The 27,602-nt window shown below is 54.1% G+C and overlaps 13 protein-coding genes across 13 annotated transcripts; 7 read left to right on the top strand and 6 right to left on the bottom strand.

The window, feature by feature from the left end:
• Positions 1–90: 90 nt before the first annotated feature.
• CTAM01_00218 (3-beta hydroxysteroid dehydrogenase/isomerase) lies at positions 91–1,342 on the bottom strand (the record flags this gene model as incomplete). Its single annotated transcript, XM_060516272.1, has 2 exons — positions 91–732; positions 854–1,342. The coding sequence occupies 2 exons, from the start codon at positions 1,340–1,342 to the stop codon at positions 91–93; spliced, it is 1,131 nt and encodes a 376-aa protein (XP_060388898.1).
• A 724-nt stretch (positions 1,343–2,066) lies between these two features.
• CTAM01_00217 (uncharacterized protein) lies at positions 2,067–3,614 on the top strand (the record flags this gene model as incomplete). Its single annotated transcript, XM_060516271.1, has 2 exons — positions 2,067–3,273; positions 3,373–3,614. 2 exons carry the CDS (start codon positions 2,067–2,069, stop codon positions 3,612–3,614), a joined length of 1,449 nt encoding a protein of 482 aa, XP_060388897.1.
• A 513-nt stretch (positions 3,615–4,127) lies between these two features.
• On the bottom strand, positions 4,128–5,148 carry CTAM01_00216 (HMG box protein; the record flags this gene model as incomplete). The annotated part of the gene is made up of 2 exons (XM_060516270.1): positions 4,128–4,538; positions 4,639–5,148. The coding sequence occupies 2 exons, from the start codon at positions 5,146–5,148 to the stop codon at positions 4,128–4,130; spliced, it is 921 nt and encodes a 306-aa protein (XP_060388896.1).
• Positions 5,149–5,852: 704 nt separating this feature from the next.
• Positions 5,853–6,826, top strand: CTAM01_00215 (proteasome A-type and B-type; the record flags this gene model as incomplete). Its single annotated transcript, XM_060516269.1, has 3 exons — positions 5,853–5,882; positions 5,972–6,119; positions 6,213–6,826. The coding sequence occupies 3 exons, from the start codon at positions 5,853–5,855 to the stop codon at positions 6,824–6,826; spliced, it is 792 nt and encodes a 263-aa protein (XP_060388895.1).
• Positions 6,827–7,346: 520 nt separating this feature from the next.
• CTAM01_00214 (glucosamine-fructose-6-phosphate aminotransferase) lies at positions 7,347–9,877 on the bottom strand (the record flags this gene model as incomplete). The annotated part of the gene is made up of 5 exons (XM_060516268.1): positions 7,347–7,567; positions 7,625–9,198; positions 9,299–9,530; positions 9,629–9,699; positions 9,873–9,877. The coding sequence occupies 5 exons, from the start codon at positions 9,875–9,877 to the stop codon at positions 7,347–7,349; spliced, it is 2,103 nt and encodes a 700-aa protein (XP_060388894.1).
• Positions 9,878–10,754: 877 nt separating this feature from the next.
• CTAM01_00213 (uncharacterized protein) lies at positions 10,755–11,192 on the top strand (the record flags this gene model as incomplete). Its single annotated transcript, XM_060516267.1, has 2 exons — positions 10,755–10,814; positions 10,908–11,192. The coding sequence occupies 2 exons, from the start codon at positions 10,755–10,757 to the stop codon at positions 11,190–11,192; spliced, it is 345 nt and encodes a 114-aa protein (XP_060388893.1).
• Positions 11,193–12,202: 1,010 nt separating this feature from the next.
• On the top strand, positions 12,203–12,607 carry CTAM01_00212 (uncharacterized protein; the record flags this gene model as incomplete). Its single annotated transcript, XM_060516266.1, has 1 exon — positions 12,203–12,607. The coding sequence occupies one exon, from the start codon at positions 12,203–12,205 to the stop codon at positions 12,605–12,607; it is 405 nt and encodes a 134-aa protein (XP_060388892.1).
• Positions 12,608–12,713: 106 nt separating this feature from the next.
• CTAM01_00211 (uncharacterized protein) lies at positions 12,714–13,085 on the bottom strand (the record flags this gene model as incomplete). Its single annotated transcript, XM_060516265.1, has 1 exon — positions 12,714–13,085. One exon carries the CDS (start codon positions 13,083–13,085, stop codon positions 12,714–12,716), a length of 372 nt encoding a protein of 123 aa, XP_060388891.1.
• Positions 13,086–13,329: 244 nt separating this feature from the next.
• CTAM01_00210 (uncharacterized protein) lies at positions 13,330–13,641 on the top strand (the record flags this gene model as incomplete). The annotated part of the gene is made up of 1 exon (XM_060516264.1): positions 13,330–13,641. The coding sequence occupies one exon, from the start codon at positions 13,330–13,332 to the stop codon at positions 13,639–13,641; it is 312 nt and encodes a 103-aa protein (XP_060388890.1).
• Positions 13,642–14,789: 1,148 nt separating this feature from the next.
• Positions 14,790–16,238, bottom strand: CTAM01_00209 (26S protease subunit rpt4; the record flags this gene model as incomplete). The annotated part of the gene is made up of 4 exons (XM_060516263.1): positions 14,790–14,910; positions 14,971–15,427; positions 15,493–15,879; positions 16,028–16,238. The coding sequence occupies 4 exons, from the start codon at positions 16,236–16,238 to the stop codon at positions 14,790–14,792; spliced, it is 1,176 nt and encodes a 391-aa protein (XP_060388889.1).
• A 1,056-nt stretch (positions 16,239–17,294) lies between these two features.
• On the bottom strand, positions 17,295–18,887 carry CTAM01_00208 (uncharacterized protein; the record flags this gene model as incomplete). Its single annotated transcript, XM_060516262.1, has 1 exon — positions 17,295–18,887. The coding sequence occupies one exon, from the start codon at positions 18,885–18,887 to the stop codon at positions 17,295–17,297; it is 1,593 nt and encodes a 530-aa protein (XP_060388888.1).
• Positions 18,888–20,522: 1,635 nt separating this feature from the next.
• Positions 20,523–20,747, top strand: CTAM01_00207 (uncharacterized protein; the record flags this gene model as incomplete). The annotated part of the gene is made up of 1 exon (XM_060516261.1): positions 20,523–20,747. The coding sequence occupies one exon, from the start codon at positions 20,523–20,525 to the stop codon at positions 20,745–20,747; it is 225 nt and encodes a 74-aa protein (XP_060388887.1).
• A 3,504-nt stretch (positions 20,748–24,251) lies between these two features.
• On the top strand, positions 24,252–27,082 carry CTAM01_00206 (uncharacterized protein; the record flags this gene model as incomplete). The annotated part of the gene is made up of 2 exons (XM_060516260.1): positions 24,252–26,855; positions 26,903–27,082. The coding sequence occupies 2 exons, from the start codon at positions 24,252–24,254 to the stop codon at positions 27,080–27,082; spliced, it is 2,784 nt and encodes a 927-aa protein (XP_060388886.1).
• Positions 27,083–27,602: the final 520 nt, after the last annotated feature.

Here is a 27,602-nt window from a genome sequence, read left to right as displayed (position 1 = left end):
TGAAAACTTTTTTTTGAACATGAAGGTCTCATATCCCTAAAACACCACCGCCCTTCATCATAACCATCATCGCCTTTGTAACAGCGTCCTTCATGCCTTGACGCTCACCTTGCCAGCCTTCTCCTGGTCGAGGAACCACTGCACGCCCCTCTTGATGCCGTCGTCAAGGCCGACAATGGGTCGGTACCCGAGGAGGCGCTTGGCCTTGCTGATGTTGTAGTAGCGCGTCATGCAGCTGTAGATGCAGCGCTGGCGGTTGAAGATGGGCGGCTTGCCGATGATGGCGAAGAAGATTTCGGAGCAGAAGCCCAGCGCGATGCCGAACTCGCGGGAGATCTTCCAGGCGTGGTCGGTGCCCTTGTCGGAGCCGGCGGCGCGCCAGATGGCGCGGGCGAAATCCCAAAAGTAGATGGGGCTGTCGTTTGTGACGAGGAAGGCCTCGCCGTCGACCTTTTCGTGGTCGAGGGGCGTGATGGAGGAGGCGGCGGTCGCGAGGAGGAGGCGGGCGGCGAGGAGGTGAGCGTGGGCGACGTTGCCAACGTAGGTGAAGTCGAAGAGGTTGTCGTTGTCGCCGAGCTGCACGCCCGTCTTGCCCTCGCGGTAGATCTTGACCATTTGGTGCGTCACCATGGTGTCGCCCTCGCCGAAGATGCCCGCGGGGCGGATGGCGGATGTGAGGAGGGGGTAGGGGTCTTGGCGGTTTGCCTCGAGGACCAATTCTTCTGCGGCGGCCTACGGATGGTCACATGTCAGTCATTGGTAACGCAACAACACTTGAAGGAGAAGAGCAGGAGATTGGCCATCGCATTATAAGAGCAATGGAGCGTGGGAATTCGTAGGCTGGCGTGCGCACCTTGGTCTCGGAGTAATACTCCGTCTGCAGTTCGCCGCGGATGACGGGCCAACGCTCGTCGGCATTGATAAGGTCGGTGGCATTGTCGCTAATGATACTCGCGGAGGACGTGTAGACGAGAGCCTTTACGGAGGCGGCCTGGCAGGCGGCGATGATGGAAGCGGTGCCGTCGACGTTGACCTTGCGGAAGAGATCCTTTGCGATGGCGCTATCGCCCTGGGGCGCGGGGGAGGCGGTGTGGACGACGACGTCGGGTTTAACGTTCTCGAAGAGGGACTTGATCTTGTCTACGTCGGTGATGTCCGCCTCGTGGTAGTTGGCTTTGGGGTTGCGGTTGTTGGCGCAGCGAAGATCTACAACGTCGACGGATGCGACGGCCCAGCGGTCACCGGCCAGGAGTTGGTTGACCACGTGGTGGCCGAGGAAGCCGTTGCCGCCGACGACGAGGACCTTGCCCAGGTTGGGGGGCGTGGTGGGCTTTGCAGACATGTTCGCGGCGCTGCTGGTTTTTGGATGGGAGAGAGGGTGGTCGTTAGGGTGTTATCACGGGCTGAGGTGGAGGAGTTGGAGGAGGCTCTGGGAAAGGAGAATTAATTGGCGTGGTCTGTTGTCTCTGGTCCCCTGAACTGAGGATTTCTGGGGTAATGGCACAGCACCAGAGAGGCCAAGCTTCAATTTATTTGATCCAATTTCGAAGTACAGCTTGAGTACCTAGTACACAATAGCTAGGCAACACTACTCCCCCAGGGTTAGTATAACTACTTTTGAACTTTCTGAGTGGCGCTAATTGCATTTAGGCTACCCGTATGGAGAACATGCCAGAGAATACCTCGCAGAACATCCAACCTCTACGACGCTGTTGTGGTGGGGCCAGTGAGATGCGTGTCTCTTCCGCATTCAACATGACATGAGGTGCAGGGGGAATACAGCAAGGTGCCCCACCTCGAAGAGCACTGACTTTCGAGACTGCTATGCAGGCGCGTCTCTTAAGACTTCACTTTCACTTTGAGTCTGACATATTCTTAGGCGAAGAGTGACAGACGGAATTGCTTTATTCTCATTCTCACCTCTTTGGGTCAAAGCTACCGTCACCTATCATCTTCGTAACCTGCTTCATCTTTTTTGGACCTTACGAGAGCACCTTCCATTATTATGCATCTTGGCGCTTGCTCTTGGAGATGAATGTACTCTCCAGTTTCCCAGTGAGGTTGTCATGGAGGCACATGACAACGTTGAGATCCTAGTGCACGTCACAGCGCCGTGCAGAAACATCGATGATGTGCGCTACCGAGCCCTGGCACAGGCATATCTCGATTTTGCACCAACGAGACAGACCAATATTTTCAGCAAACCTTCAGAAGAGGAAGATGTCGAAGCTATCCCCAGCTCAGAGGCCGAGCCACCAGCGTTGCCTGCTTGGTCAGATGTGCCGAACCTCGATAGCGAAACAACGCAACCGGCAACCTCATCACCACCACATATACCACCACCGCCACCTCAATACCCCACAACTTTTGGATCTTTCGAATCACAGCAACTGTCCTTTAGGAGTGTCTTGGATAACAGAAATTCACCGGGTCTCGGTCAGCCACTTGCATCTAGAGACTTACCACCTTCGTCTCAACCTGTGGCTGATTCACAGCCAACGCAGGCTAGCTGGGTAGCTCCTCCCAGTGTCGTCGGTGATTCTCAGCCGTCATATGACATCACACTCGCTGAGTTCTCATCCCCGAGCCGGCTCTTTGAACATCTGGCAGGGCAGTTCGATAGCCAACTCGATGGGGAATCTCAGCAATTGTCCTCAGAGGCAAGCCAGCAACAAGTTCCAGAAGCAGTCGCAACGGCTACGCCAGTCATAGAGGAAGACTGTAATGAAGATGAGGACGATGGTCAGGTTATTCTCGTAACGTCGAGCAACTCCCTGGCAATTGAGAGCAATGCCACCCCAGTTCCAGCGGCCTCTACTATTCCCGCAGATGCTATAATCCTCAATACGCCGTTCCCTGCTCTGAAGCGGCCGCCTTTAGTCAGCTCCCCTATTGAGCAGATAATACAGGACACGCCTTGCCAACCGTCTCGGAAGAGAACAATACCGTCATCGCCAAACCGAGCCGGCTCCGAGCCCCTACTTCCATCGAAACGGCACAAACGGTCAGCGCCCATTTCGGAATCGAGGTCTGTCATCACGAGAAGCTCCTCAGATGTAGGCCCTGGGCCCAGCGATCTTTTCAGACCTCAACGGCCTCCTAATGAGAGGCACTTGAGCTACCTCGCACGTCTTGAGATCCACCCCGTTGGCCCCCCCGTCGGCACCAGCGAGCTGACGCCAGATGATCTCCTGACGCCCAAGCTGAAGGAGCTGGCCCGCCAACTCAAGATATCGAAGCGCTTTGCCCCGATTGAACAGACGAGGGAACTGCGTCCATTTGAGCGAGGCCACTGGCACTTGGACTGGACCGGCTGGCGACCGAGTCTCCGCGAGCGAGCCTGGCACTTTTTGACGGATTAGATCCTCGAAGGGTTCGCGGGATGGGGCGTCTGGTGTAAACGCGCAGAGGACTGGTCCTGTATACGCGTGTACTGCTGGGGCCACATCGTCGGTCACATCTATCTGGCCTTATACCTGGCGAGCGAGAGGGCGCTGAAGAAGGATGCGGCGAGGTGGCTGGACGGTGCGGGTGAGGTTATTGTCATCACCAATGGCCACGAAAACTCCGACTCTGGGGAGAGCGTGGAGGACGATCCCGACGACGGAATGTAGTAGGATGGGAGACGACGCGCCGGGCTGTTCTCATTTCGTTTTCCTTCCTTCTTGTTTTCCTTGGCTAAGCGAGGCGTTTGCATAAGGTAAGGGGTTCGACAGGGCGCTACTGCTTGACAAGTTTGGATACGGGGCAAACAACCTGATTAGCATAGAAATAAACAATGGGCGCACCTTCAAAATGGTATATAGGGAGCAAATTGAACATTTCGTTCTAGTCGCGAAACCTCTCTTTGGCATTTGGTATCTGAAATACAGCTAAGAAACATCAACCGATCCTTCTTGCAATTCCTACTCTGTACAGAACAAGGAAAACCAATAAGCATACCCTCCTCTTCCCGGCTTGCTCCTCCTCGTACACGATTCATCGCACTGCTGAACTCGCTCAGGCATATCCTACTTTTTTGACACTTGACGCCGCGGGGTGGAATTTATTCCTCAAGGGGAATCCTCGAGGAGAGAAAGAAAGGGGCTACCGCTCAGATTCGTGACCTGAACTGGGTAAAATTTTTCTTACTCGGGAGAAGGGCTACGCTTGACGACATGGCCCAAGACTTCCAGCGACTCGCGCTCCCAACGGTCAAAGTCAGCCTTGGCGAGCTCCTCATATGCGAGCTTCTCGGGCGGTGACATCTGCTTCCACTCGTTGCCAATGGCTTGCATGTTCTCACTCGCCTTGCCGGTGTGGTTGGAGTAGTCGCCGCTGCCAAACCGCGCCTTGACGAAGAGCGCGTAGGCGTTGTGCGGCCTCTTGGGGAGGCGGTCGTCGCGGATGGCCCGCGGGACCTGCTTGCCGGTAAGGTTGCGGAGCCTCGCGCGGGCGCGGTTGGCCTCGGCCACAACCGTGGGCTGGAGCGACTCAACCCACGACTTGTAGGCCGCGTTGTTGGTCAGCTTGTTGGCTTCGGCAGTCTCTTCGAGACGCTATGTATTCCAGGTTTGTCAGTCTCTTGTTTGATATGGATCGAGGGGCTTCTGTTGGAGATTCACAGCAGAAGGAACAAGACAGAGGGTCAGGCCTTACCTGGACTTCGTATGAGGACAGGTTCTTGTAAGACTCGGCAATGCTCTTGACCCGGTCGGTCAACTTCAAGTCCGAGGTGGGCTCCGTAGCAAATTGTTGCTCAGCGTACACCCGGAATGTGTTCGTTGGGAGCTTCTTGGGCTCCTCCAGCAGCGCTGCCGTCTTCAACTCCCGCACCCTGAGCCTCTTCTGTTGCTCGGGCGTGAGCACCACCTTCTTGACCTTCTTCTTGGGCACAGCCTTCTTAACGGCGACCTTCTTCTTCGCCTTGGGCTTCTTAGCAGCGGGCTTCTTGGCCTTGGTGGCAGGCTTCTTCTTGGCGGCCGTGGTCTTCGTCTTGGTCTTAGTGGTTGTCGCCGCCTTGGTGGCAGGCATGCGCGCCCATTGCGAGGTTGAGAAGCCGCGGCAAGACGCTGCGCGCACGACGACAAGCTGAGTTCGCGGTACTGCCAGCGGGGCGGTGCGGAGGAGCACGCGCTGAGCGGCGGCGCGGCCGATTGCTGTCAACATTGTTGCGATCTTGTGGGTGGGCTGGTGTTTGGTGTTTTGGAGCGAGCCGGGAGATGTTTAGTAGTGGTGGTCGATTGCGATAGGGCAATCCGGAAGGGGCTGGATAGGGCGAGTCGAATGCGAGCGGTATTGAGGCTAGGATCAGGCCAATCGTGGGAGTCGGGGGAGTCGGGGGTGTGTTTTCGACACCACAATTGCCGTCCGTGGTATTGACGGAATGACGAGGGACTGTGAGCAATGCGACTGAACTTGGTCGACCTCCTTGTTTGTCTGACCATCCACCCCTGGAGCTCTGATGTACCGAGTACCAAAATATTCTCATAAAAGGATGCAAAACAGAGTACCGAGTACGCCACCTCCAATCACCCACCACAACAGCTCCAAGCTGACCATTTCTGGTAAGCCCACCCCCAAACTTGCAGCCCCGTTTGTCAGGCACCAGAGCCTTGACGCAGTAGCTCTAGCGGCGGCGGGAGCAGCAGCAGGAGCAACTGGCCTGTCAGCCAGTCAGCCAGCCAGCCAGCCAGGCGGCCTGCAGAGGCACCCACGGGACGCGAAGCTCACCCCGGACAAGCTTCAATCAACTTCACATACCGAACCATCACCAAACCTACCCACGAACTTGCAACAACGACGAAGCCTATCCTCCTTTCCAACCACCTTTTCATCATCTTGATCTCCAAACTACACAAAATCCAGCCACCATGGATCACAGACCGCAAGCTTGGGGCCGTGTACGCAATCCCCAGTCTCCCCCCTCCCCTCCTTCCCGGGAATCTCAGCCTCGCATTGTAGACTAACAAGCCGGAACCCCTCATCATAGCCTAGAGACGACGTCTACGGAGCCTACGATGGCTCGTACATGAACACCAATGGTCCCAACCAAGCGACACAGGCCCCCATCGTCACGGGTACATCAGTCATTGCCATCAAGTTCAGCGAAGGTGTCGTCATCGCCGCCGACAACCTGGGTACGTCTTTGTCTTTGCTCGCCCTTCAATGCCGTCTTGTGCTGTCATCATACTGTCCCAATAATGAAAGCTGACAATTCTTCTATCATGTAGCATCCTACGGCTCCCTCGCCCGTTTCACCGATGTCAAGCGTCTCCGCACCTTCGCCAACTCCACAGTCGTGGGCTTCGGCGGCGACGTCTCCGACATGCAATACCTCGACCGCCATCTCTCAAGCCTCGACATTGAGGAGTCCTACGACCTGGCCAACGACGCCCCCGCCCGGCTCAATGCCGCGAACCTTCACAAGTACCTCTCCAAGCTCCTCTACAAGCGCCGCTCCGACTTCGACCCCCTCTGGAACCACCTCCTCGTCGCCGGCCTCGACGACAACAACAAGCCCTTCCTCGCCGCCGCCGACCTGCTCGGCACCACCTTCACCTCTCCCTCCTTGGCGACGGGTTTCGGCTCAGCCCTCGCCCAACCCATCATGCGTCGCTACGCCCCCGATGAGGAGACCGCCGCTAAGCTCTCCAAGGAGCAGGCCGTCGACGTGATTAAGGAGTGTATGAAGGTTCTCTTCTACCGTGACGCTCGCAGCTCGGATTCCTACTCGATTGCTGTAGTAACCAAGGATGGAGTCGACTTGAAGGAGAGTGAGAAGCTTGAGAAGCAGAGCTGGAAGTTTGCGGAACGGATCCGCGGCTACGGTACGCAGGTGAACTAAGGGGAAGGCACGGACACAAGGATCTTTGGGACATAGAGAGACAGGCAGTGAGAGAATGGGTGGAAATGACATGACAATGACTGGGTATTCGGCATAAGCTCTGGCAGTTCCGTGGGTGGGAATACTCATGAGACGCAAGTAGTAGAAGAGAAGCACGAGCCCTGCAACCCAGGGCCTATCGACATCACGATGAAATCAGGCGTGTGCGAGCAAGCATGTGTAACACCAAATGAAATAGACAATAATGTTCTTCATTGCTTCAGGTTGCCTGACTACGGCATTTAACCTCAAAAAGATACGCTCCTTTATCTTGACCGGCCCAAATCTACCATGCTGGACCATTCCCTCATTTTCACAATACCCAGTAATACATCAGAGGGCTCCGAAGTTGCCATCGCCTTTTTGTGGCCCGCTGTGACATCAAAAGCATCAAGGGCTTATCCTCCCTTTTGGCAACCCAACTCCAAGGGGGCGAATCACCCGACAATAAACCAAACTTCACTCAGGCTATGTGAGCAGTTTACTCGACAGTGACAGACTTGGCCAGGTTACGAGGGAAATCGACGTTGAGTCCCTCCATGACAGCCAGCCAGTAAGCAATCAGCTGCAGAGGAACGACGTTGAGGATACCCTGGAGGGCATCGACCGTCTTGGGGATCTCAATCTTCTCAGCCTCGCTGGTCTTAAACTCCTCGTCACCAGGGTTGCAGATGACAATGGGCTTTCCGCTGCGAGCAATGACTATCCAATTTGTTAGCAAATTACCAAGCTTAACGTTGGCTGATATTCTAGACTTACCTTGCTGGTAGGCGTTGAGCGACTTCTTGAAGAGATCATCACGGGTGAGGATCATGATGATTGGCAAGTTCTCGTCAACGAGAGCAAGAACACCGTGCTTCAGCTCACCGGACATGACAGCCTCGCAGTGAAGGTAGGAAATTTCCTTGATCTTCAGGGCACCCTCAAGGGCGGTAGAGAACTGGGCACCACGACCGAGGAGCAGAAGGGACTTCTGGTTCTGGAAAGTCTTGGAGCAGAGCTCCTTAATGGACTGGTCCTGGGTAAGGATATCCTTGATCTGCTCAGGGATCTTGGCGAGACCCTCCATGATCTCCTCGCGACGCTTCTGCTTGGATGCGCGGTCCTCACTAAGGGAGAGGGCGAACATGATCATGGCAATGAACTGGGAGGTGTAGGCCTTGGTGGAGGCAACACCGATTTCGGGACCGGCGTTGACGTGGACACCGCAGTGGGTGAGCAGGGAGATGGAGGAACCAACGACGTTGACGATACCGACGGTCAGGGCACCGCGCTCCAAGCAGTAGCGGAGAGCCATGAGAGAGTCGGCAGTCTCACCAGACTGGGAGACGAAGACGCAGGTGTCGTCACGGAAGACGGGCGCCTGTCTGTCGAGGAAATCGGAAGCCAGCTCAACGGCGATGGGGATCTCGGCCAGCTCTTCGAACACGCCGCGAACAGCCATGCATGAGTGATAACTGGTACCGCATGCAATGAAGATAATTCTGCGGCAGCGGCGGATGGTAGAAATGTAGGAGCGGAGACCACCAAGGGTGACAGTCTTGTTGGCGGCATCGAGACGACCTCTCATGGTGTTGACGACGGACTCGGGCTGCTCGAAAATTTCCTTTTGCATGAAGTGATCGAACTTGCCCTTCATAATCTCCTGAAGCTCAAGCTCCAGGGTCTGGATGGTGCGCACATTGGAGCTGCCGTCCGCCTTCTTAAGACGGTGAATGTTCAGCGAGCCCTCGTGAATGTGAGCGATGTCATCGTCCTCAAGGTACATGACCTTCTTGGTGTGCTCGACAATGGCAGACGGGTCAGACGAGAGGAAGAACTCGGTGGGCATGGGCATGCCGTCGTCGGTCATGAAAGCGCGCGACTGCGAGCGGTGCAGAAGCGACTTGTCGGGGGCACCCAGCAGAGTGTTGGGGTTCAAGAAGTTGTCCTGCTGCTTCTTGAGGGCAACGTTCTGAGAGGCAGCCTCGGCAGAGAGGGCACCCTCCTCGGAGTACTCGACATCGACGAAGTCGACCTTCATGCGCTTCTGTGTCTTGACACCAATGACAAGAGGAGAACCCTTGCGGGCAGCGATGACCTCATGGGGGTAGTGAACGGACTTGATCAAAAGTCCGTAGGCGCCCTCGAGCTCGTTGATGACAGCCTTGGCGAGATCGGTGAAGCCAATATCGGGGTGCTGGTCGTACAGGTACTTGGCGAGCTTAGCAATGCATTCGGTGTCGGTTTCGGTCTCGAACTTGAAGCCCTTGGCGCTCAAGAGGGTCTTAAGCTCCTTGTAGTTGGTGATGATACCATTATGGACGACGGTGAACTCCCAGGTAGGGTCAGATCTAGGAGATGGGAAGTCATGTCAGCTACTTGAGATTTTGATGACAGGGAAGCATTCAAAGGGGAAAGTTTGCTGTTGTTTTTGCGGGTGTGCAAACGTACCTGTGGGGGTGGCAGTTCAGACGAGACGGGGGGCCGTGGGTAGCCCAGCGAGTGTGGGCGATACCGGCATGTGAGTCGAAGTACTTGGTCTCGTCGACCTTGGACTCGGCGATGAGCTCCTTGAGCTTGGCGACCTTGCCAACCTCCTTGAAGGCGAAGACCTCATTCTTCTTGTCACCGTCGACAGCAAGACCGGCCGAGTCGTATCCACGGTACTCGAGACGGGAGAGACCTGTTGGAAGCAGAGGCCCGTTAGCAAAACAGCTCTCGAGATAAGGTGGAGCTATGTGGCTCCAATTGGAAGTATTCAGGAGGAGGCGGTGTACTCACCGTTCACCAAAGTGTCGAGGATGAACTTGCGGTCCTTCTCCACCAGGTAGTTGACGTAGCCGAAAATGCCACTATTGGGAGAGGGGTGCACGTCAGCTTACTGCCTGCTTACTGTGCTGCCAATTGCCTTTGTGGCTGTCGGCGCTCCGACCCCTTTTTTCAGCTGGCAGAAGCTGGATGGAGGGGAAGGGGAGGATGCCGGCAAGCTTTCAGGAGAGCGGGGAGCGGAATTGGGGGGACATACCACATGTTGATTCAACGCAATCGAAGACCCTGACAAGAAACGTAAAAGACCAATTAACAAAAAGAGGCGGAGACTCGGGTGGTAGAGGCGGCAGCGAAGGGTATCAAGAAGAGCGAGAGAGATGAATAGTTGGATCAAGAGAGAATGAGTAGGGTAGAGCAAGATGCAGGAGGCGGGAGCTGAGCAGCTTTATGTGCAGCTGGTTCAACTGGCTGGAGAGCAATGGGAGGGGAGAGTGTATTGTGTACGTGGAGAGAATACGCAGTAGCGCCTAGAGGCGTGGAGGGGGGCGGTGGGCGGGGTGTGGCAGGGGCGTGCTCGTATTGAGGATGACCGAGAGGGCGCGGCGCGGCACGGGTTGAGGGTGAGGGTGAGGACCAAAGATGACGGAAGGATGGGGGTGAGTGGGCAGGGCCAGGTACACTATGTGGTGGTATTCGTTCTTGTTATGGACGATGATGTCTTGCTATTGCCCAGAGAAAGCCAGGGAAGGAAACAAGGCTGTAAGAAACAAGCGCGCAATGATTTGCTGAAGTGTTGTTTTGAGTGTACTGACTGTTTACTTGCTGTTTGGTAGGCAATGCCTTCATCAGAGGATAGCAAGCAGGCAAGTTCGGATAGTGTGTACGGATACCTACAATTCACCTGATACATCAGCAGAAGACTTCAGTCTCTGAGAGCAGTGAATGAGGCCAGATGCTTTGAGAGACGGTCATGTTTGTTTATTGAGCTAGTTGTCTTGCCCGTTTTCTTTTTTAGCTGTAGAAGTTGGCAGGAAGCAGCGTCTCGTTGTCATTTTCGCTTGCTGGATATCATGTCTAAGTCATTGATTCGAGTGCCTCCAGGAAAGTCCAGTAGACTCTTTGCTGGGTCGGTTTACAAATGATGATGGGTAAGGCAGTTCTCGAGTCACCGAGTCGGAGGTGTCTGACACTTTTGCAGCTGGGATGGCATATGTCAGGACTCGGAGCAGACAGGCGCTAGGGCAACGGAATGGAGAATGGATCTAGATTTCGACGGAGCAAAAATACCTACCTACTCTGTGTACTCCGTAGACTGCAGAGAGACAGACATAGACCTATCCGTACCGGTATCCGTAACCCGCACTTCTTTGCAGTTCGATGTCTGGGGCGACCCGGTCAGAGTTGGGAAAGACAGACGTGCTCAGCCAGTGGAAGAGCCGCGAATGCAGCGAGTGAGGGGCAGCAGGTTTCTGGAGACTGGAAGGGCCCCCACCTCACCGGCAACAGCAAAGGAGCTGCAGCTTCTGGCACCACTTGCCTGCAGCAACACACATCGCGATATTCCTTGGAACCTTGACTTAACCACACATCTTGAAGAACATTTCTAGCCCCATCCCGGCGAAATCCGTTGTTTCTTGTGTGCCTGAGCAGACTGCAGACAAGGAAGAATACCTACAGCCCAATGTCTGACATGTTGTCTGTGCTGCATCATTGACTGGTCCGTCGTTTTCTGTGCCATCCCACCTCTTGCTTTCATTTCATCCAGAGAGAGACACTATTTCAGACTATCCGTACGGTACCTGGACGCGGCCGCAGGCGCAGTGCAGGAATGCCACCCACCGCTCCCATCCCTCACCTCCTCCAGGCTCTCCCAGTGGGTTCCTCTTGGGTTCCTCCTCCTCCCGTCCTCCTCAAGCCCCCCCCCCCCCTCCTTTCGTGGACTGTGGCGCCATTCCCTGGCTGAGCCATTCGGCTGCTACACTAGCTCCAAAGATCGCCCTCGGTACGTACCGCGATAACATCGTGGGCTTTAGAAAAGACTTGCTTCTTCATTTCAACTGCTGTTACGGATACAGTACGACCAATGCTGTTGGCCAAATGGTTCACAGTAATATCTCCATAGCACTTACTTGCAAGTACGGAGTCCTGGATAATACCATATGTGCTATGCGCATTCACCTTTCTCGCTTGAGGAATTCTGCAGATAATCAGCCAACCAACACTTGATTGAGCACGATTTGGCATCCATCTGACTCCGATGCTGCTCTCGCCGCTTCCATTCCAATCCAGCCGCTAGAAAGGCACGATTTCCGCAAGCTGCATTTGTAACGCTAAAGCCTTCCGAAATGGTCAGCTTGTGATGAAGCCCGCACCAAGCAGGCACCAAGCAGGCACCGAGTTAGGAAAGCTGCTGCCATCAACTTCTGTTGTAACGCCTCACCCGCCTTGCCATCCATCGAATTTCAACACACCTCTTTCTCTGCCACAGCCCGTACCTTTACCAGCGCGTCTTTCCTATGGACTACTATGTACGAAGTAGCTACGGGAACTTAACTTGACCCGAGCTCCCCCACTCTCCCACAATACATGCACACGCATGGCATGGCAGGTACGGTGTACGGAGTACTTCGTACCTATCCGAGCACGCGCCTCCTGAAGTGCTCATCCCATGTGCCCCCGAACCCGCCAACACCAAGATCTGATTCAGTAACCGCCTTATCCCAACAACATCTCGTCATTAATTGGGAATCACAATTCTACCAAGCAAATCAACAACTGCACGTAGTGTGTACTAATGGTCAGGTACACAAGAGATCAAACATGACAACTTGCTACCTTAGTTGTCTAACGTCTGCGATACGCTCCGTCCATCCGATCTGTCGGTTTGATTATTTCTTGGTGTTGCGTCAAAGACGTCCCCTATTATCGGGCATCGGTGCGACGGCTACTTACGTTCGTCATGCCCTGTCCCACCCTCCAACGTTTTTTTGAGGATTCCATCACCGACATCATCGCTTTTTTTACCCCTTCTTTTCGTATTACCTGGCTCCGACGTGCCCCAGTCCCCAATCATCTGGGTGCGGACACCCCTTGGTTGTCAAGCGCTAGAAAGAATCCAGCGGGGATCGTCGCCAATGTGACACCAAGCGACAAGAATTCCCAAGCTCGGGTCCCCTGGTGTCCAACTCTTGCTGCTTGGCTCCGTTGCTGGTTGCACCCATGAAGCATGGAGGGGCTGCACAGGGGAGGGAGGGAGTGGGGCCTCCAGGTACGAAAAGAAGCGGACGAGAAGGGGAAAAAAACAGAAGAGAAGACAACGCACTAAGAAGAGGTACAGCCTCAATTGCCATCGTGAGAACGGGCCACAAAAGGGGCGGCTTGTCGTCCACTCCGTATACCAGTCGCCAAAAATAACATCTCGCACCGAGGAGAGAACCCTGCTAGACCGGCCTCTCCTGCAAATCACCATCTGGCAACTTTTCCATGCCACCGCCCATCTCGCCGCCCCAGCTTGACCCAGATCTTCTCGAATCGGTCGCGAGTCCACCCAGCCGAGGCAAACCCTGAAGTTTTGAGCCAAGCCCGGACACGTCGAGCGCGCCTGTTTAGTATCATACAGCCGCTCGTTGCGCGCTATCCAGATCTTTCTGATATCGATTTCGTGCTACGCATAATCCACGTTCCACGGTCCCTGGAATCAGCAAATAGGCCGAATGGAAGACCGGTACGGCCCACACAGAAACCATGCATCGCACAACTGTATGAGGTACCTCGCCATGGCTTCAGTGTTGCTCAATCCGAAGAAAAGCGAACGCCGTACCCACCAAGCCAGATTCAAACAAAGTCCAACACCTCATGCGTGGATGCGTTCATATCAGACGGCCGCCGGGGTACTCGAGACGCCGCCTGCAGAGCATGCCACGGTTGCAGTCGCTCATCTCCAGTCTTACGGCAATCTTCCCATCGAAAACATGTGGCTAACCTTTGTCTCTATTCGTTGCCGTGCGAGATCACCCAGCACATAGAGGTGGTCTCAGCTAGAGCCCCGCCATCCGCTTGCAGCAGCTTCAACAGCCTCCTTTGCACGGCATGGCGGATTCGTCGAATCACAAATTCAGGACCAGACCTTCGATCCTCCCGGGCTTACAATGTGCGACCTCATTCCCCACCCGTTTTCTTCTCGTCAGACAGGATTGTAAGCATGTGCTTCCGTCGTCTGCCTGCAGTGTAAGCTGTTAGCGAAGGAACAGAAAGATCATGTAAGACTCGACTAAGAAGCACAACCCGCTGTAGCTTCGCTTACACCAAGCCATGTCGATGAGCAGTACCTAAATACACCCCCTGAGCTATCTGTGGCTTGGACCACAAAGGGTACACCCCTCGTTCCTTTCTCCCCAGCCCTACGCTTACTCGGGGGCCTGCTGTAGATATGAAGGCCCGTGTCGAACTCGACATTGGTGACTGGCCTAACACGGCATCCTCGCCGTGCGCCGAGGTGGATGAGTAAACGGAGGCCTTCTGCCAGCGAGTAGCGCTCTCGAGTACAGACACACTATTGTTTGTTGAGCAGTTCAATAAGATGGCACTCTGGCACGTGGCGCCGCCGCGCCGGACCACACCCCGTACCCAGCCCCCCAGCTCAGTCGAGGCTGTGCAATTATCAATAGCTTCAAAAATGGAGCCTCACAGCTACGGGCTACCCTAGACTCGGGCCCCCCAAAAAATACCTACCTACCTACCTACCAGGGAACATTCGAAGGGCGCAGAGATAAGAAAACTCACCATGGCCATGCATTCTTCATGATATTTCTTGATACAAACGCCAAAGCGCTTCGTATAGGTCCTGTTGCGCGGTCATGGAATGCAAGCTGATCATACGGGCTAATATACCTCCGTACAACGTCGCCGTCAACGATGGACATTACTGCTTGTGCATGCGCTTGTTTCATCTTTGGGATCCCGTAGCTGCTTCTATTCCACACCGTACGTCTCTATGATCCCATGGCAAACAACCCCAAACCTGGACTCGGGTATTGTACACTGTTTAACACATTAAAAGACCCTCTAAACGGCTGAGAACCGACGATGCTCGATCCAGCCGCCCCTTTCGATGTCTTTCCTTTGCTCTTCCGCGCCTCATCCCGTGAATCATCATGTCGCCTCCTCTCTGACCTTACAACTTCTGGTACTCGAGCTTGCCCTCCAGCTTCTTCGACTCGGCGACCTTACGTACTGCCTTGTTGAAGTCGTCCTGGTTGATTGCGTCGCGGTAATCCTTGATGGCAAACAGACCACTAGGCATTACTAGTTAGCTTCGGGTATTACGGGTGCTGTCAAAATGTGCAGTCACTTACGCTTCTGTCACGACGTTTCTCAAATCCGCACCATTAAGACCATCGCTCATCTTCACCACGCTCTCGAAGTCAATCTCACCCTCCGTCACCACGCCCTGGGCATGGATCTTGAGAATCTCCAAACGGCCGACCTCGTTCGGCAGGGCAATCTCAATCTTGCGGTCGAGACGTCCAGCACGAAGCAGCGCGGGATCGAGGGTATCAGGTCTGTTCGTGGCCATGATGATTTTGGTCTTTCCGAGGTAGTCGAAACCGTCCAGCTGGTTGAGCAACTCCATCAACGTTCTCTGGATCTCACGATCCGCACTGGTTCCCTCAGAGAATCTGCGTCCACCAATGGCGTCGATCTCGTCCATGAAGATAATGCAGGGCTCGTGCTCCTTGGCGTAGCCGAACATCTCGCGAATCAGGCGGGCAGACTCTCCGATGTACTTGTCGACAATTGCTGAGGAAACAACTGTTTGACCTCATTAGCACACTTCCTTCTACCGTCTTCCACCACTCCCCACGGAGTAGACCTACCCTTGAGAAAGTTGGTCTCGAGACTGCTTGCCACGGCACGTGCAAGCAACGTCTTTCCCGTACCAGGAGGTCCGTAAAGCAAAACACCCTTGGGCGGCTTGATGCCCACACGCAGGAAGAGCTCGGGGTTCTTGAGCGGCAGCTCAATGACCTCGCGGAGCTCGCGAATCTGGTCGTTCAGTCCACCGATACCAGCGAAGCTGACTTGACCGGGGTCTTCCAGTGACATGTTGTAGACGAGGGGGTCGACTTCTCGGGGAAGCATACGCATGATCGTGAGTGTCGTCATATCGAGTGCCACGCGCGTGCCTTGCTTGAGCTTAACCTTGTCAACCTTTGATCTGCATCCGACGACATATCTGGGACCGGAGGAAGCCTTGACGATGACTATTCGTGAATGGGAACGTTGATTAGCAAAAGTTGAGTCCTAATCATTCGCGTCTCTTTCTTGGCGGCAATCGTGGTAGGTAGTGGTGGTGGGGCGGGGACGGTGTCCATCGGAGGCGGAAAGCGGGATGGGGATGCCTTCACTTACATCTTTCGTCATCGAGCTGCTTAAGGACCTCGCCGATAATCTGACCGACACTCTGCAACGCCTTAATGTTGTCTTCGGTTCTGTCAAACTCCCGCTGCAAATCCTTGATCTCGAGCCGCAGGGACTTGAGCTTAGCTTCCCACTCCCGGGATTCGAGCAGCTTGGCCCGGTACGAGTCGAGAGCCTTCTGGCGTTCCTCGTCGGAAGACATCTCTGATTGTGGGAAGTTGAAGACGAAAGGGCTACTGCCTTGATCTCGTCGAGGAAATGGAATGACTGCGGTTCGGAAGGTGGTGCTGTGGCGGTGGGTGATCGCGTTCGGGTTTCGAGTTTCGAAGGTTGGGTCGGTTGGTGGATGGGAGTGGGTGAGGTAGCTCGTGTGGTAATCAGATCGTTGTTTTCGGAGGTTGTGGTGTCGACGTACGTCCCACTGCAGCCTTCTACCTCAAAGGCAAGCACGGCTCAGCTCCGACTAGCGCCCTATCCCTGTGGCCACCGAAGCTCTGCCACTTTGCTCTGATTGGTTGTAGTCTCGGCTCCGGGAAATACCAGCTCCCGGTCAATTCTCAGCTCCTGCCATCGTCAAGGAACATGACGGCTTCAGCTTGAAGTGCTGTGCATTGATGAGAAGTATTTGCGAAGCTCACTTCATCAGTAGCCTATCACTGTGGCTTCGATGGTCTGATGAATCGGCCCTCTTTTGAACGCGGCCTCAAATCTCTATCAATGCTGGACTATGAGAGATGGAATGAGTTCAGGTGGGCAACATTAATACGGGAGCTTCAATTTGAATAGCTTTCCCGAGTGAAAAGCACATTAATGACTACTCAATCCTCCCTCTCGTCAGGAGAACCGCAAAATATGTTATACATCCAGCAAATCGGGTACCGAAATCTCAAGCATTCAGAAATCGAGGCAGGTTCAAAAGCGCAGTGGTCGTAGATCAATATCAATTGGGAGGGACAAGCCTCCAGTAAAGTTATGTACTAAGAATGGTAGGAAACAACTGTCCAACGCCCGAATTTCCTATCTCGCGTCCATTGATGGACCATCAATTTTCCACACTTCAATCTCCTGAAATCTCCGTAATCTAGATGGTATTGCGAGATAACATGCAAACCGTCGAGTGCGTGTGTAGTGCATAGATCCGAAGCCTCCTAGGGGGTAAACGCAACAAATGAAAACCAAATTCCACCACAGAACTCCAGAAAAGACGGGTATTTGGGTGCGTAAATCATAACGACAGCAGCCTAGGACAAGCAAATGCTTAGCCCAAAAGTTCAGAAGTGATCTCCTCGCGGACCTTTCGGCTCCAATCCATGATGGCCTTCTCAAAGTTAACCCAGACTTCGGGAGAATTATTGTAAACAATACCCAAGGCGTCCACCTTGAGTAGCACTTCCCAGCGCAGCTCTGCTGCTTTGGCCCAGTATCTGATATTGTCTGCAGACCGATACGGCTTGTCTGTGTCGGTATGGAATGTAGTAATCAAGCCGAATCGCCGTTTTGACCTCTTCACCGCCGCATTGTGCAGTTCAATTAGGTGAATGCCATTCTGCAAACTGATGAGATAAGGCGTCGGACACTCGCTTGCGTGAGCTGCAGGCGTGTAGTCTGGTAGCGGGTCGGCCTGAGGGACGAGAGAAGCCATGAAAGCTAATTCTCTTTCCACTTCTTTGCCAGCCCAGTCACCCTGCAGCCATGTCCAAGAGCTTCGCTCCGCCTTTTCTGCCTCAATCATCTCCTCTTCAATCTTCAACATGCTGAAAAGTCCGGAAATCCACGATTCGAGGATGCGCAGCTCCTCGTCTTTCATTCCGCCTGACCATTGTCGAGTTGCCATCTGCTTCAAGGTCTCCATGACAGAGAGCAGTTCTGTGCGGATTTCCTTTTCAGATTTGATGGCGTCCAGTCGCTCGGGGACTTCATGCGCTGTGTAATAGTTCCTGGCAGCTCGAATGGCCAGTGTCATGACATCAAGAATGTGCATGCCCTGAACCTCGTGCCAGCCTGTTGACGTTTTCTTGGGGGGCTCGCTTTGTCCTCTTGTAGGAATCTCCGGCAGTTCCGGCACAGGGCTGCTATCCCTATGCTTTTTTGCGTGTCTCAAGGCCTGAGCCGCCTTCTCGAGAGATCCTGTCAAGTCCGCCTTGAGTTCTTCGATCGTAGGAGGCTTCGGCACCGGCTTGTTTCTGTGAATGTAAGTGCTCGCGGTCGGAGGCAGAACATCCGGGTCCTCTTCGAAATCGTCAGAGTAGTAGTGGTCATCGGTAGGCGATTCCACCATGGGTCCTGCGCCAAAAGGTTGAGAGCCTAGTTCTGGGCTGTTCCCCCCCGAATCAACAATTCCTGGCGAGTTCGAGCTGGAGCTGCTGACAGAGGAGAGATCCAGTCCTCCTTTGGCTTTGTTCTTTCTTGCTAGCTGAGCACCCTTGCCGTCGAGAAGACCGGTCCGCGCAAAATAATACTGTAGGTGGGCGATGCTTCCCAGGCTGAGTACGCTTTCTCTGTGACGAGCACTCGCAGCGAAGTCGGTGCCCTGCGGTCGAACAAAGCCTCGACGGCGACTAGAAGAGCGGCCAACTTCCACGCTGCTGCAAGTGGACTGTCGAGACGATGCGAAGCTGATATCGGAGCGGCGGCTGTAGTTTCCAGAGGACTGTCTGGAGTAGGTGCTGCCTCGGAAGCTTCCCAGAGATTCGCGAGAGTTGCCCTCGGTGGCGGATCCGTGGGAGACGGAAGAAGCAGTCGAGACGCAGCGAGAAAGCTCGGGGCAAGCGCCAATAGCTGGGGTTGGAGATGCATCTGATGATGGGGAGTCGCATCGGAACGACGGCGTCTCTTCGTTTGCCGTGGCCATTATTTCGGTTATGCTGAGAAAGTCGAATGCTCTGAAGCTCGAGAGCCTGGTTGGATTATGTGTAAGCTCTTGGGCGGGTACGTGATATTGTGGAGGGTGCGGTAGCGGTCGAGCAGATGATGTCGACGTCTCGTCTCAGCTAGGTATCGGCAGTGGTCTCAAAGCTATGCGATAGGCAATGTGAGGGGGTGCGATGACCAATGTGGCAACGATTCAAGGTATGTACAGGTCGGAGAGGTCTATTTGCAAATAAAACGGTCGTGTAAAGGAAACTGGGTGCACAGCAGCGTCCAGAGGGTCGGCAAGCAAGACGGTTGACGCTCGCGAAGAAACGTGTGCTGGTGGTTCGAGGGACGTACGGCGAATTATTTGGTCAGGTGAAAGCCAAAAAAGAATGAAGCGAGCGAGTGGTGATTAGACGGACGGTCCCCAGAATGAACGAAGCGGACGGAGAAAGTTTCTTGGACTAATAACCCCGGACGGTAAACACTGGCTAGGCAGGGTAGGTTGGCAACGGTAGGGCAAAAGAAAGCTAAGTCTCGTCTCTTCAAGGCTCGTCGTGGGCTAGGAACGGTCGAGGGTAAGGTGTGCCTGCGTGACTGCGTGCTGTGACAAGACGCGACTCTCCGGTGTCAGGGGTCTGTGTTGAGCTTGGCCACAGCGTAAGGCACTGGCAAGGTACCTAGGTGAAAGAAAGAGTCCGGTGCGGTGTGTGACGGGAGTGTGTGGTCGCCTGGCGGTCTCTGGCACCAAGATCCTCGTCCCGGTTGCGTCAGTGGAGATGTGTGGAAAGGCCGAGGGCGAATCTCTGACGAGGGAAAGTCTCCAGCGGGCAAATTGGGGGTCCAATCGAGTGGCTCGCGACTTGCCAGGAAGGGACGGTTTAGATTGAACGTCGCGTCTTCTCCGAAGGTGGGGTGCGTCGAGGGTGCCTGCTGCGTGCAAAGGAAAGGAGAGGGGAAGGTGGGACGTAGGATGCGGGACGCGGGACCTTGGAGCTTGCTGCTTCAAGTGTGAGCCTGGAGGCTGGAGCTGGAGGGATACGATGGAACGTGTGAAACGGAAGCCGTTATCTTCGATTGTGTGTGATTGCCTTTTTTTCTTTTCGGAATTCGGAGAGATATTACAAAACGGCTGGTTGGCTCTTCTCGAGTTCAGAAAGAAACACAGCACCTCGGACAGGTACGACCGTATGGCCTACTATAAAGAATAACGGAACAAGTTGGTTTCCACAACTGGACCTGAAGGTGGGTAGCTAGCGTAGGTACCCGAAAGAACGATTGGCATATCAGCAGCTTCTCCAACTTCATGTGTTCCTCACTAAGGTACATACACTAGGGCAGAGGGGATCGCCGACTACTTATTCCGCCACAAACTCGTCAGGATGCGCTAAGTGCGAAGTAAATGACCGCTGAATCTCAGCCAGACATTCTCAAAGGGAACTCATAAACATCGACTCAGCAACGCGCAAATGGCCAAGCTGCGTAAAGATGCCCAGAACGAGCTCAACCTTTATCCTAACTATATGATAAAGCTACCCTAGGCATGAGAAACATCAGCCCTCCTGCATCCCAAGCTGTCGTTGAGCTCATTATCCCATCCCTCTACCTTGTTGCAAGTCGGATTCCCGTGGTGATGACAATTTCAGGGGCACAAGTCATAAATAATGTCCAGCTGGCAGCAGCTCGTCCGGCCAACAAAGCACAAGTGGATAATCTCATTCCGCCAAAAGCCTCCGTGTTTCCCGATATCGAGATGAACCAGACCAACAAACCCCCCTCTTTCTTCGTCAATCCCAAACACGGGCTCCCTCCCGCATCGCTATCAACTTCCTCGCTGGTTGGTCGGCAAATATACTGAGGGTTTCCCACCCAGAATGCAGGAAAATGATGGGTGCACTCCAAGGAGCGCAGAAAGACAAGTTGCGAGAGAAACAGGACTAAGCATGGCTGTTAATTATCGCGCAACCTCAGCCACATGGCGCCAAGGGCCATACATTTCTGCTTCTTGCCCTATCCGTGTCGCGGCCCGGTCATTCCCGCCAGACTCTAGACCATTGCCCCATGCTTGACCCTGTCCCGCAGAAGCTCTATTCGTCTGCTGGCCGACCTTTTGTCAGTGTCTCAACATCTTGATTCTCCGAGCAAGTGGATCGATAGGTTCCGAAGAGACATTCTGCAAGTTCGCTGCGGCCTCGGAATATGAAAGATATATGCTGCATTGAAAAGTCTTAGGTGAAGTAGTGCCTGCCTGTGTCTTGCCCTCACCCTTGTTCTTCTGCTTCTGTGCTCTCAAGCATGGTATGTTAGGTATGCTGAGTGCAAAACTCTCCATTTCCACATCTCTGTCATTTTCCATTCTGGCCCCCTGGTGATTCCGGTAATGCAAGTAATATGCAAGCCATCGCGTCAGACAACTCTATGTCAGCTTGAGGGGCTAACCTCTCCACTCACGACTCCCCTCTCAATATAATCAATGGCGTTGTGCTCAACCTCATCCGTGATCTGTACCAATGCGTGTATAAATGAGGAGCACAAAATCTGTGCAGGCAGAATTGGGTATGACGTGCATCCAAGTTTCTCAGGAAATTGGACGAGAGACATTCATCCAACCTATTTCCGTTAATAGAACTGCCAGTACCTTGCATAAGCCCGACGTCTTAATATGCAGCATGCTATGCAGCACTAGCCGTTGGTGTCGCGGCTCAATCCGACAACACTTGTCCCGAAATGTGTGAGTCTTTGTTAGATTCTGTTAGATTCTGTTACCTGACGTAGTATCAGCGTATCAACGGCTATGCCTGTTGGACTGGCACATGTGAGAAACATCAGGCGCCGAACGGCTCGTGCTGCTGGTTCTTGAAACGCAACGTGTGCATATGAAATACCGATCAGTCAACCGTGGTTGATGCAACAGCCCTTGCCCAAGCCGAGAAGCAAGAAGGACATGTCCGGGTCTCTGGAACTGTGCGCGAAGCGTCGAGGCCCTACGGCCCACGGCTACCGATCCGCTGGCCCACGACACAGGGTCCCCCCGGCTCATCCAATCTTCCACGGGCTTCCGAAGAGCCAGGACTCCCGGCCAGCTAGCGGGTGACCAGTCCAGAACGGGGAACGAGGTCTGCCACTGCGGTCAGGGTCGGCGGAGAGGAGAGGACATCAGCTGCCACAAGTGGTGATACCACTGCAACGTCGTAACTTGCGGAAATATGGTCAAGGCTCTCTAATAAGAGCTGTCTCGAGCAACGTGGTGGTCCACTCGGGGATTGCAAGGGCACTAATGTTAGACCCTAAGAGCAATGAACTCTTGGTTCGTGAGCGACATGGGGCATGGTCGCGGGTCGATACGTTGACGGTTGAGCAATCGCTACTCTGTTGACAATTTGTTCGAAATTGTGCGTTTGGTGGCGGCAATCTAGAGACGAGTACCTTAAACCCATCTTTTGAGACGTTCATTCGTTGTCTGAGCATAAAACGACATGATGAACAGCTATGTCCGAGGTTGTCTTGTGGTAGTAAAGGCTAATGCCACCACCTTGCTGCCGTACAAAGGGAAAACATGTCTCGACGAATGCTTCAATAGATGCGGGCGTCTTTTGTGTCAAAGACGATGATTGTTGAACATGGCGAAACTTTTCGTAGGAAATCAACAAGGACATGTGCAAGGAGTCGAAGGATGTTTCATCGTCCGGGGGCCAAGGAGCGAGCGTCGAGAACGACTGGGCAGATAAGTAAGCTTGGGCCGATGTAACTGTGGTCGAGGAACAGACGGTGTTAGTCGTCAAGTGTTGACGATGGCGACGCACAAAGATATATGTATTCAACGGCTGCATGTTACGTCTGTGAGACAGCTTGCTGTGATGTGTCGTACTGGTAGAAGGAGGCCGCAGATGGGCGTTGTAGCTCATGCTTGAGTCAAGTCTCGTCTTGTCACAATCGGTCTGTGGCTCCATGCTCTATTGAGTTCTCCGTGTAACATTGACGATGGGTCACGGAGTCGAGGTAAGGTTAGAGAGATGAGGGAAAGGCTCAGCTCCAGAATAAGGTAGAGGCTAGCTTGATGTAGCTTGCGCAGCTTCGTGCAAATCAATAAAGTATCATAATTTACGGGACGCCGTTGATGAAGGGATAAGAAAACGAGCCCGCCGCGTCTTGTGCAAATCGCCCAGGTCCTCATCGCCTTCCTTCCCGAATTCCTAAATCGTTCCCCTCCAACCCCCCCCCCCCCCCGATTCGAGTTCATTCTCGGAAGGCACTCGTTTCCCTTCCCTTCCTTCCTTTTTCCCTTCTTCCCTTCTTTCCTTCTTTCTGGCCAGTGCTTTCTTTCCATACCTTATTCCACCTCATCTTGACTAATACGAACACTCCGCCAGAGGTAATACTCCGGAGAACGTTTTTGACTTTCGTCGTCGCTCCCTCACACACTGTTTCTAGCATTCCTGCTGCCCAATCCCTTCTCGTCTTCTTCTTCTTCTGCTTCTTCCATTCCTTTTGTCCCTTCTGCCTCATTCACCCAGTCGACCCGGACGCCTTACTGCAAGACACGACGCCTTTGAATTCATCGCTTCGTCCCTCCTCGATCGCTCTTGGAGATTCCTCGCCTACATTAGTCCTCCTCCTACTTGCGCCGGAGCAAGGACCAACCCAGCATAATCGCATGCGACCGATCCGAGCAAAGAACGAACGCCAATTAAGCCAGAGACTGAATTGACATCCTGCTGGTCTCCAAACTCCCGAGGTCTTGCGAGAGTCCATATCCCATACGTACCTCTCACCCTTACCTTTCCGATGCCGCGCTAGGCAATCCATTCAAATCTTTGGCGCTTTGTTGGACGAATTGCCTCTGCATCCCAGCCCAATCGCGTGGACGCCCAACAAAGAACCACACCAGTACCGACCGGCGTCTGCACTCCCATACCTAATACTGCGGCGTATGTCTTTTGCCTCCAATAACGATTATATTCCCGTTCGCCGGCTCCCCCAGACTCCCTGGTCGCTGAATGCTGCGGCGTACCCCACCGACTAAGGCACTGACAACAGTGCGCTTGACGAGCTCGCCCAGGCATCCAGCAATCCCAGCATTCCAGCGCCGCTCATCGATCCTCCTCATTCGACAACCCGCAGATGACCCAACTGAACCCGGCGAGGATCAGTCTGCTAGACCCAGCCTATCCACGAGCCAGCTCAGTCGTACTCTCATTGTCATCCGTCTCCGACTGGCCACGTACCGTACTGCAGCAGAATTAACTGCAAGAGGTGATTGTCTCTACAGAGGCGCGCGGGGCCTGCGTTAGAATCAAGGACGGAAAACCGCGAAAGGGCTGTCACGTCAATTGAAGGTTTGCCCACAAAACACTAAGAACAAATGTCAGCCACGGAAGGATCGGTTGCAGAGGCAGAGGCCAGCTGCAACAACACAAATACAACTGCTTCTGCCGTTGTCCCCTCTGGAGACTCGTGTTCCAGCCACCAACCACAGCGCCTGCTGCACGCGGAGGACCAGGCGCAGGCCCAGGAAGCCACTACTACAGCAGACCACTTGACCCTTGGCTTCTCTGACGTCTCCAGCCCGCAACTTTTCCAGCTAAACCCGCAGCCCCAGGTTGTAAACAACAACATCATCGACACCACCGAAAACAAACCGTCCTCACGACCGACAAATGATAACACAGTAACTTCAAAATCCACAAACACCACACCAGCAGGCTCCCCTACAACGAATAAGGCAAAACAAACTCGCAAACCCTCACCCAATCTCGCCGCCCGATTGAAAGCGCTCGGCTTTACCTCGCACAAGAAGTCAACAGACCAACCACTTCAACAAGACCAAGTTGGGCGCCTGCCTGAAGACCAGATTCGCTTGATAGACGAGAACCATAAGGCGAGTTCCGTCGAATCGAAGATCAATCGACGCGGTCGCCCTTGGAAGGGCTTTACATCGTCCGACGACCCGAGACCACAGACTGCATCTTCTACTGCTTCGAGAGAAGACCCCAACACTTGGATATTGTCATCCTCGCCAGACGTTGCCCCGGGCGCGTCTCTTGTCCTACCCGAGATCATAACAACGGCGCCCTTGGACATGGAGACACATAAATACCGTCTGCCTGACCACACCAATGGGAACGGTACCAAGGTACAACTTGAGACTAGACGAGAGCATCTCGAACGCAATGGAGCCCTTCCCGCCTCCGATCAACCACCACCTCCACCTCCGAAAGATACACCGCCGGTGCCAGCGGTCGAGTTTACGCCTGATCTTGCGTCATACTTTACTCCCGGTCATCAGCGACCCGGTTCCATCTACACGCTTTCCCGCGCATCTTTCGCCAATCAACTAGCTCAACTTACATCACTCCAGCTTCCTGATGCAGAGTCCTTGTCCAGCAAGGTGTCTGCCATCCCGACAGCACAGGTCGCATCGAAAGCTTTGATCAACGCTGCGGAGCAAATTAGAAGTTGGATCTATAAGGCATCAGAGGTTATTGGCGGTCTGGATAGCGATGATGACGTTGAGTGGGCCGCGGCGGGAGGTCGCGAAGGATACGAAGAGGTCGAGAACGCCATACATCGCTTCGAGAAATTGATTAAAGTGTACGTCGGTGCTATCGAAGAACTGCAAGGCCGCGAAGACATTGCCGACGTTCCGCCCGAAGATCTCCATCGCGCCGTCTCCCAAATGGAGTCCATCATCGAGGAATGGGCCAACATCAAAGCAGCACTCAATACCGTCAAAGGACAAGTCGAAATCGCGATGGAGTGGGAGGAACTGTGGAACAGTGTTCTGGGAGACATCCAAAGCGAAATGGACGAACTGAGCCGTCTGGTCTTCGAGATGGAAGAAAGACGCCACAAGTCTTTGATGGCTGCCGCAGGCGGCGACGGCGTCGACATTGGAGACCTCGAGAATATTGTTGAGGATACTCCTCCTCCCGTCGCCAGGATGCAAGCGCAAAACCGCTTCAGCCTACCTGGTCTTCCGCTCAGTCCTGGATCAACGTCTCCAGGAACCCCTACACCCACTTTGTCACAAGATGATTCTAGTCTTCTAGCCCTATTCGCGCGGATGCAACCCTTGCGCGCATCGCTAGACTTCCTCCCCATGCGGCTCGCGGTGTTCGCTGCCCGAGCCGAGAAATCTTTCCCAACTGCTTGTGAGGAATTGGACATGCGACGCACAGGTCTCGATGGCAGTTACAAAAAGCTGGAAAAGGATGCCGAATCACTGCGTAAGGAGCTGGGTGAGGATCGCTGGGTCATTGTCTTTCGCGGAGCAGGACGACAGGCCCAAAAGATGATCGAATCAGTTGAGAGATCGATGATCAAGCTAAGGGAAGCTGTCGACACCGGTATGCATCTGAGCAACCCACCGACAATGATCAAAAAGATCGAGAGTTACGACGCTAAGAAGACGCATTATGGCCCAGCTATCGAGCGAGTTTTGGCCATCATCGACAAGGGTGTTAAGGACCGCTTAACTGTCAATGGCGAAATTCTACGTTTGCATGCCGAGATGCAGGCGAAATGGGAATCGATCAAGGATGAGATGAGAGAGATGGACGTGGTTGTGGACGAAGTTCACGTGGATACCAGAGGCCAGCAGTTGAGGGATTCTATCTCCAGCATGCTGTCAAATGATCGCTCCACGATTGGTAGTGGCCGCGATACTCCCGGCAGCTCCCCTCCTTCCTCGGTAATTATGTCGAGTCTCGGATTAGAGCCAGTCACTCCCAGAAACAAGATGGTCAAGAACCGTTCTGTGAGCACCAACAGTCACTTGCCGCAGCCATCGGGAAGAAGACAGTCGTCGTTGCCAACACCTTCCTCTCAAATGCCTCGCAAGCCCTTGGTACCTCGATTGTCCAACATGACTTCGAGGCTTGGCACTCCATCTGCGGGCAATATCCCCAGACCTGCTTCCACGCAGCCTAATCGGCCCAGGTGGAATGGTTCGACCAACACTACTGATGTTGGTATCGGTCACAACTTCAAACCCTTGACCCTCACCTGCCCTAGCCCCTACGCCAAGAAGACATCGCCAGCCCCCCGTCCATCATCCTCTTTGACCCCGCGATCTTCATCGCCCGGCGGTACGAGGTTGCCAACCCTTCGGAGCCCCCTGACCCGAGAGTCATCCGCGTCGCCCATGCCCGAGGACACACCTACGAAGAGGGCCCCGTCGAAGTTGTCTTTTAGGGAGCGTCTGGCCTCACCTGGCCCGTATTCTCAGCAGACACTCTCTAAGCCGCGTTTATCTTCATCTGTCTCTACGTCCGGTCTGGAGTCTCAGTCCAGCCGACGTGCCTCTCTTCAACCACCCAAGCTTCACTCATTTGCCGACAGAGCCGTACCAAGCCGTCCTGCAAGCTCGTTGGCATCGACGCGTCGAACTAGCCAATTGCCACAACTCAAAGCAAGCAGTACGACAGGTGGCATGGAGACCCCTCCAACCCGATCAGTGTCGCGGAATACTACACGCAAGACTCTTCCAGAGCTGTCTAAAAGCACCTCTAGCCAGAAGCCTCGATGGAGGGGCTAGGAGTCTCTTTTATCCAGGCAAAGGAGGGTTTTTAGTTCTCCGTTGGCAACAATTACGCAGCAAAACGAGGCGGTAGCTGAGGTGACAGGCAAACCCCGCTGGCGGACTTGACGAAGCACCAATGGCAGAAACGGAGGACAAGGCTTTGAGTCGTTTTCGACTTGCTTTGCCTCGGCC

Source organism: Colletotrichum tamarilloi (assembly GCF_030869305.1).
Source record: "Colletotrichum tamarilloi strain Tom-12 chromosome Unknown Scaffold_1.1, whole genome shotgun sequence".
In the NCBI taxonomy this organism is placed as follows: domain Eukaryota; kingdom Fungi; phylum Ascomycota; class Sordariomycetes; order Glomerellales; family Glomerellaceae; genus Colletotrichum; species Colletotrichum tamarilloi.
Note: the sequence above shows the minus strand (reverse complement) of the source record. Positions and strands in the feature narration are given on the sequence as shown.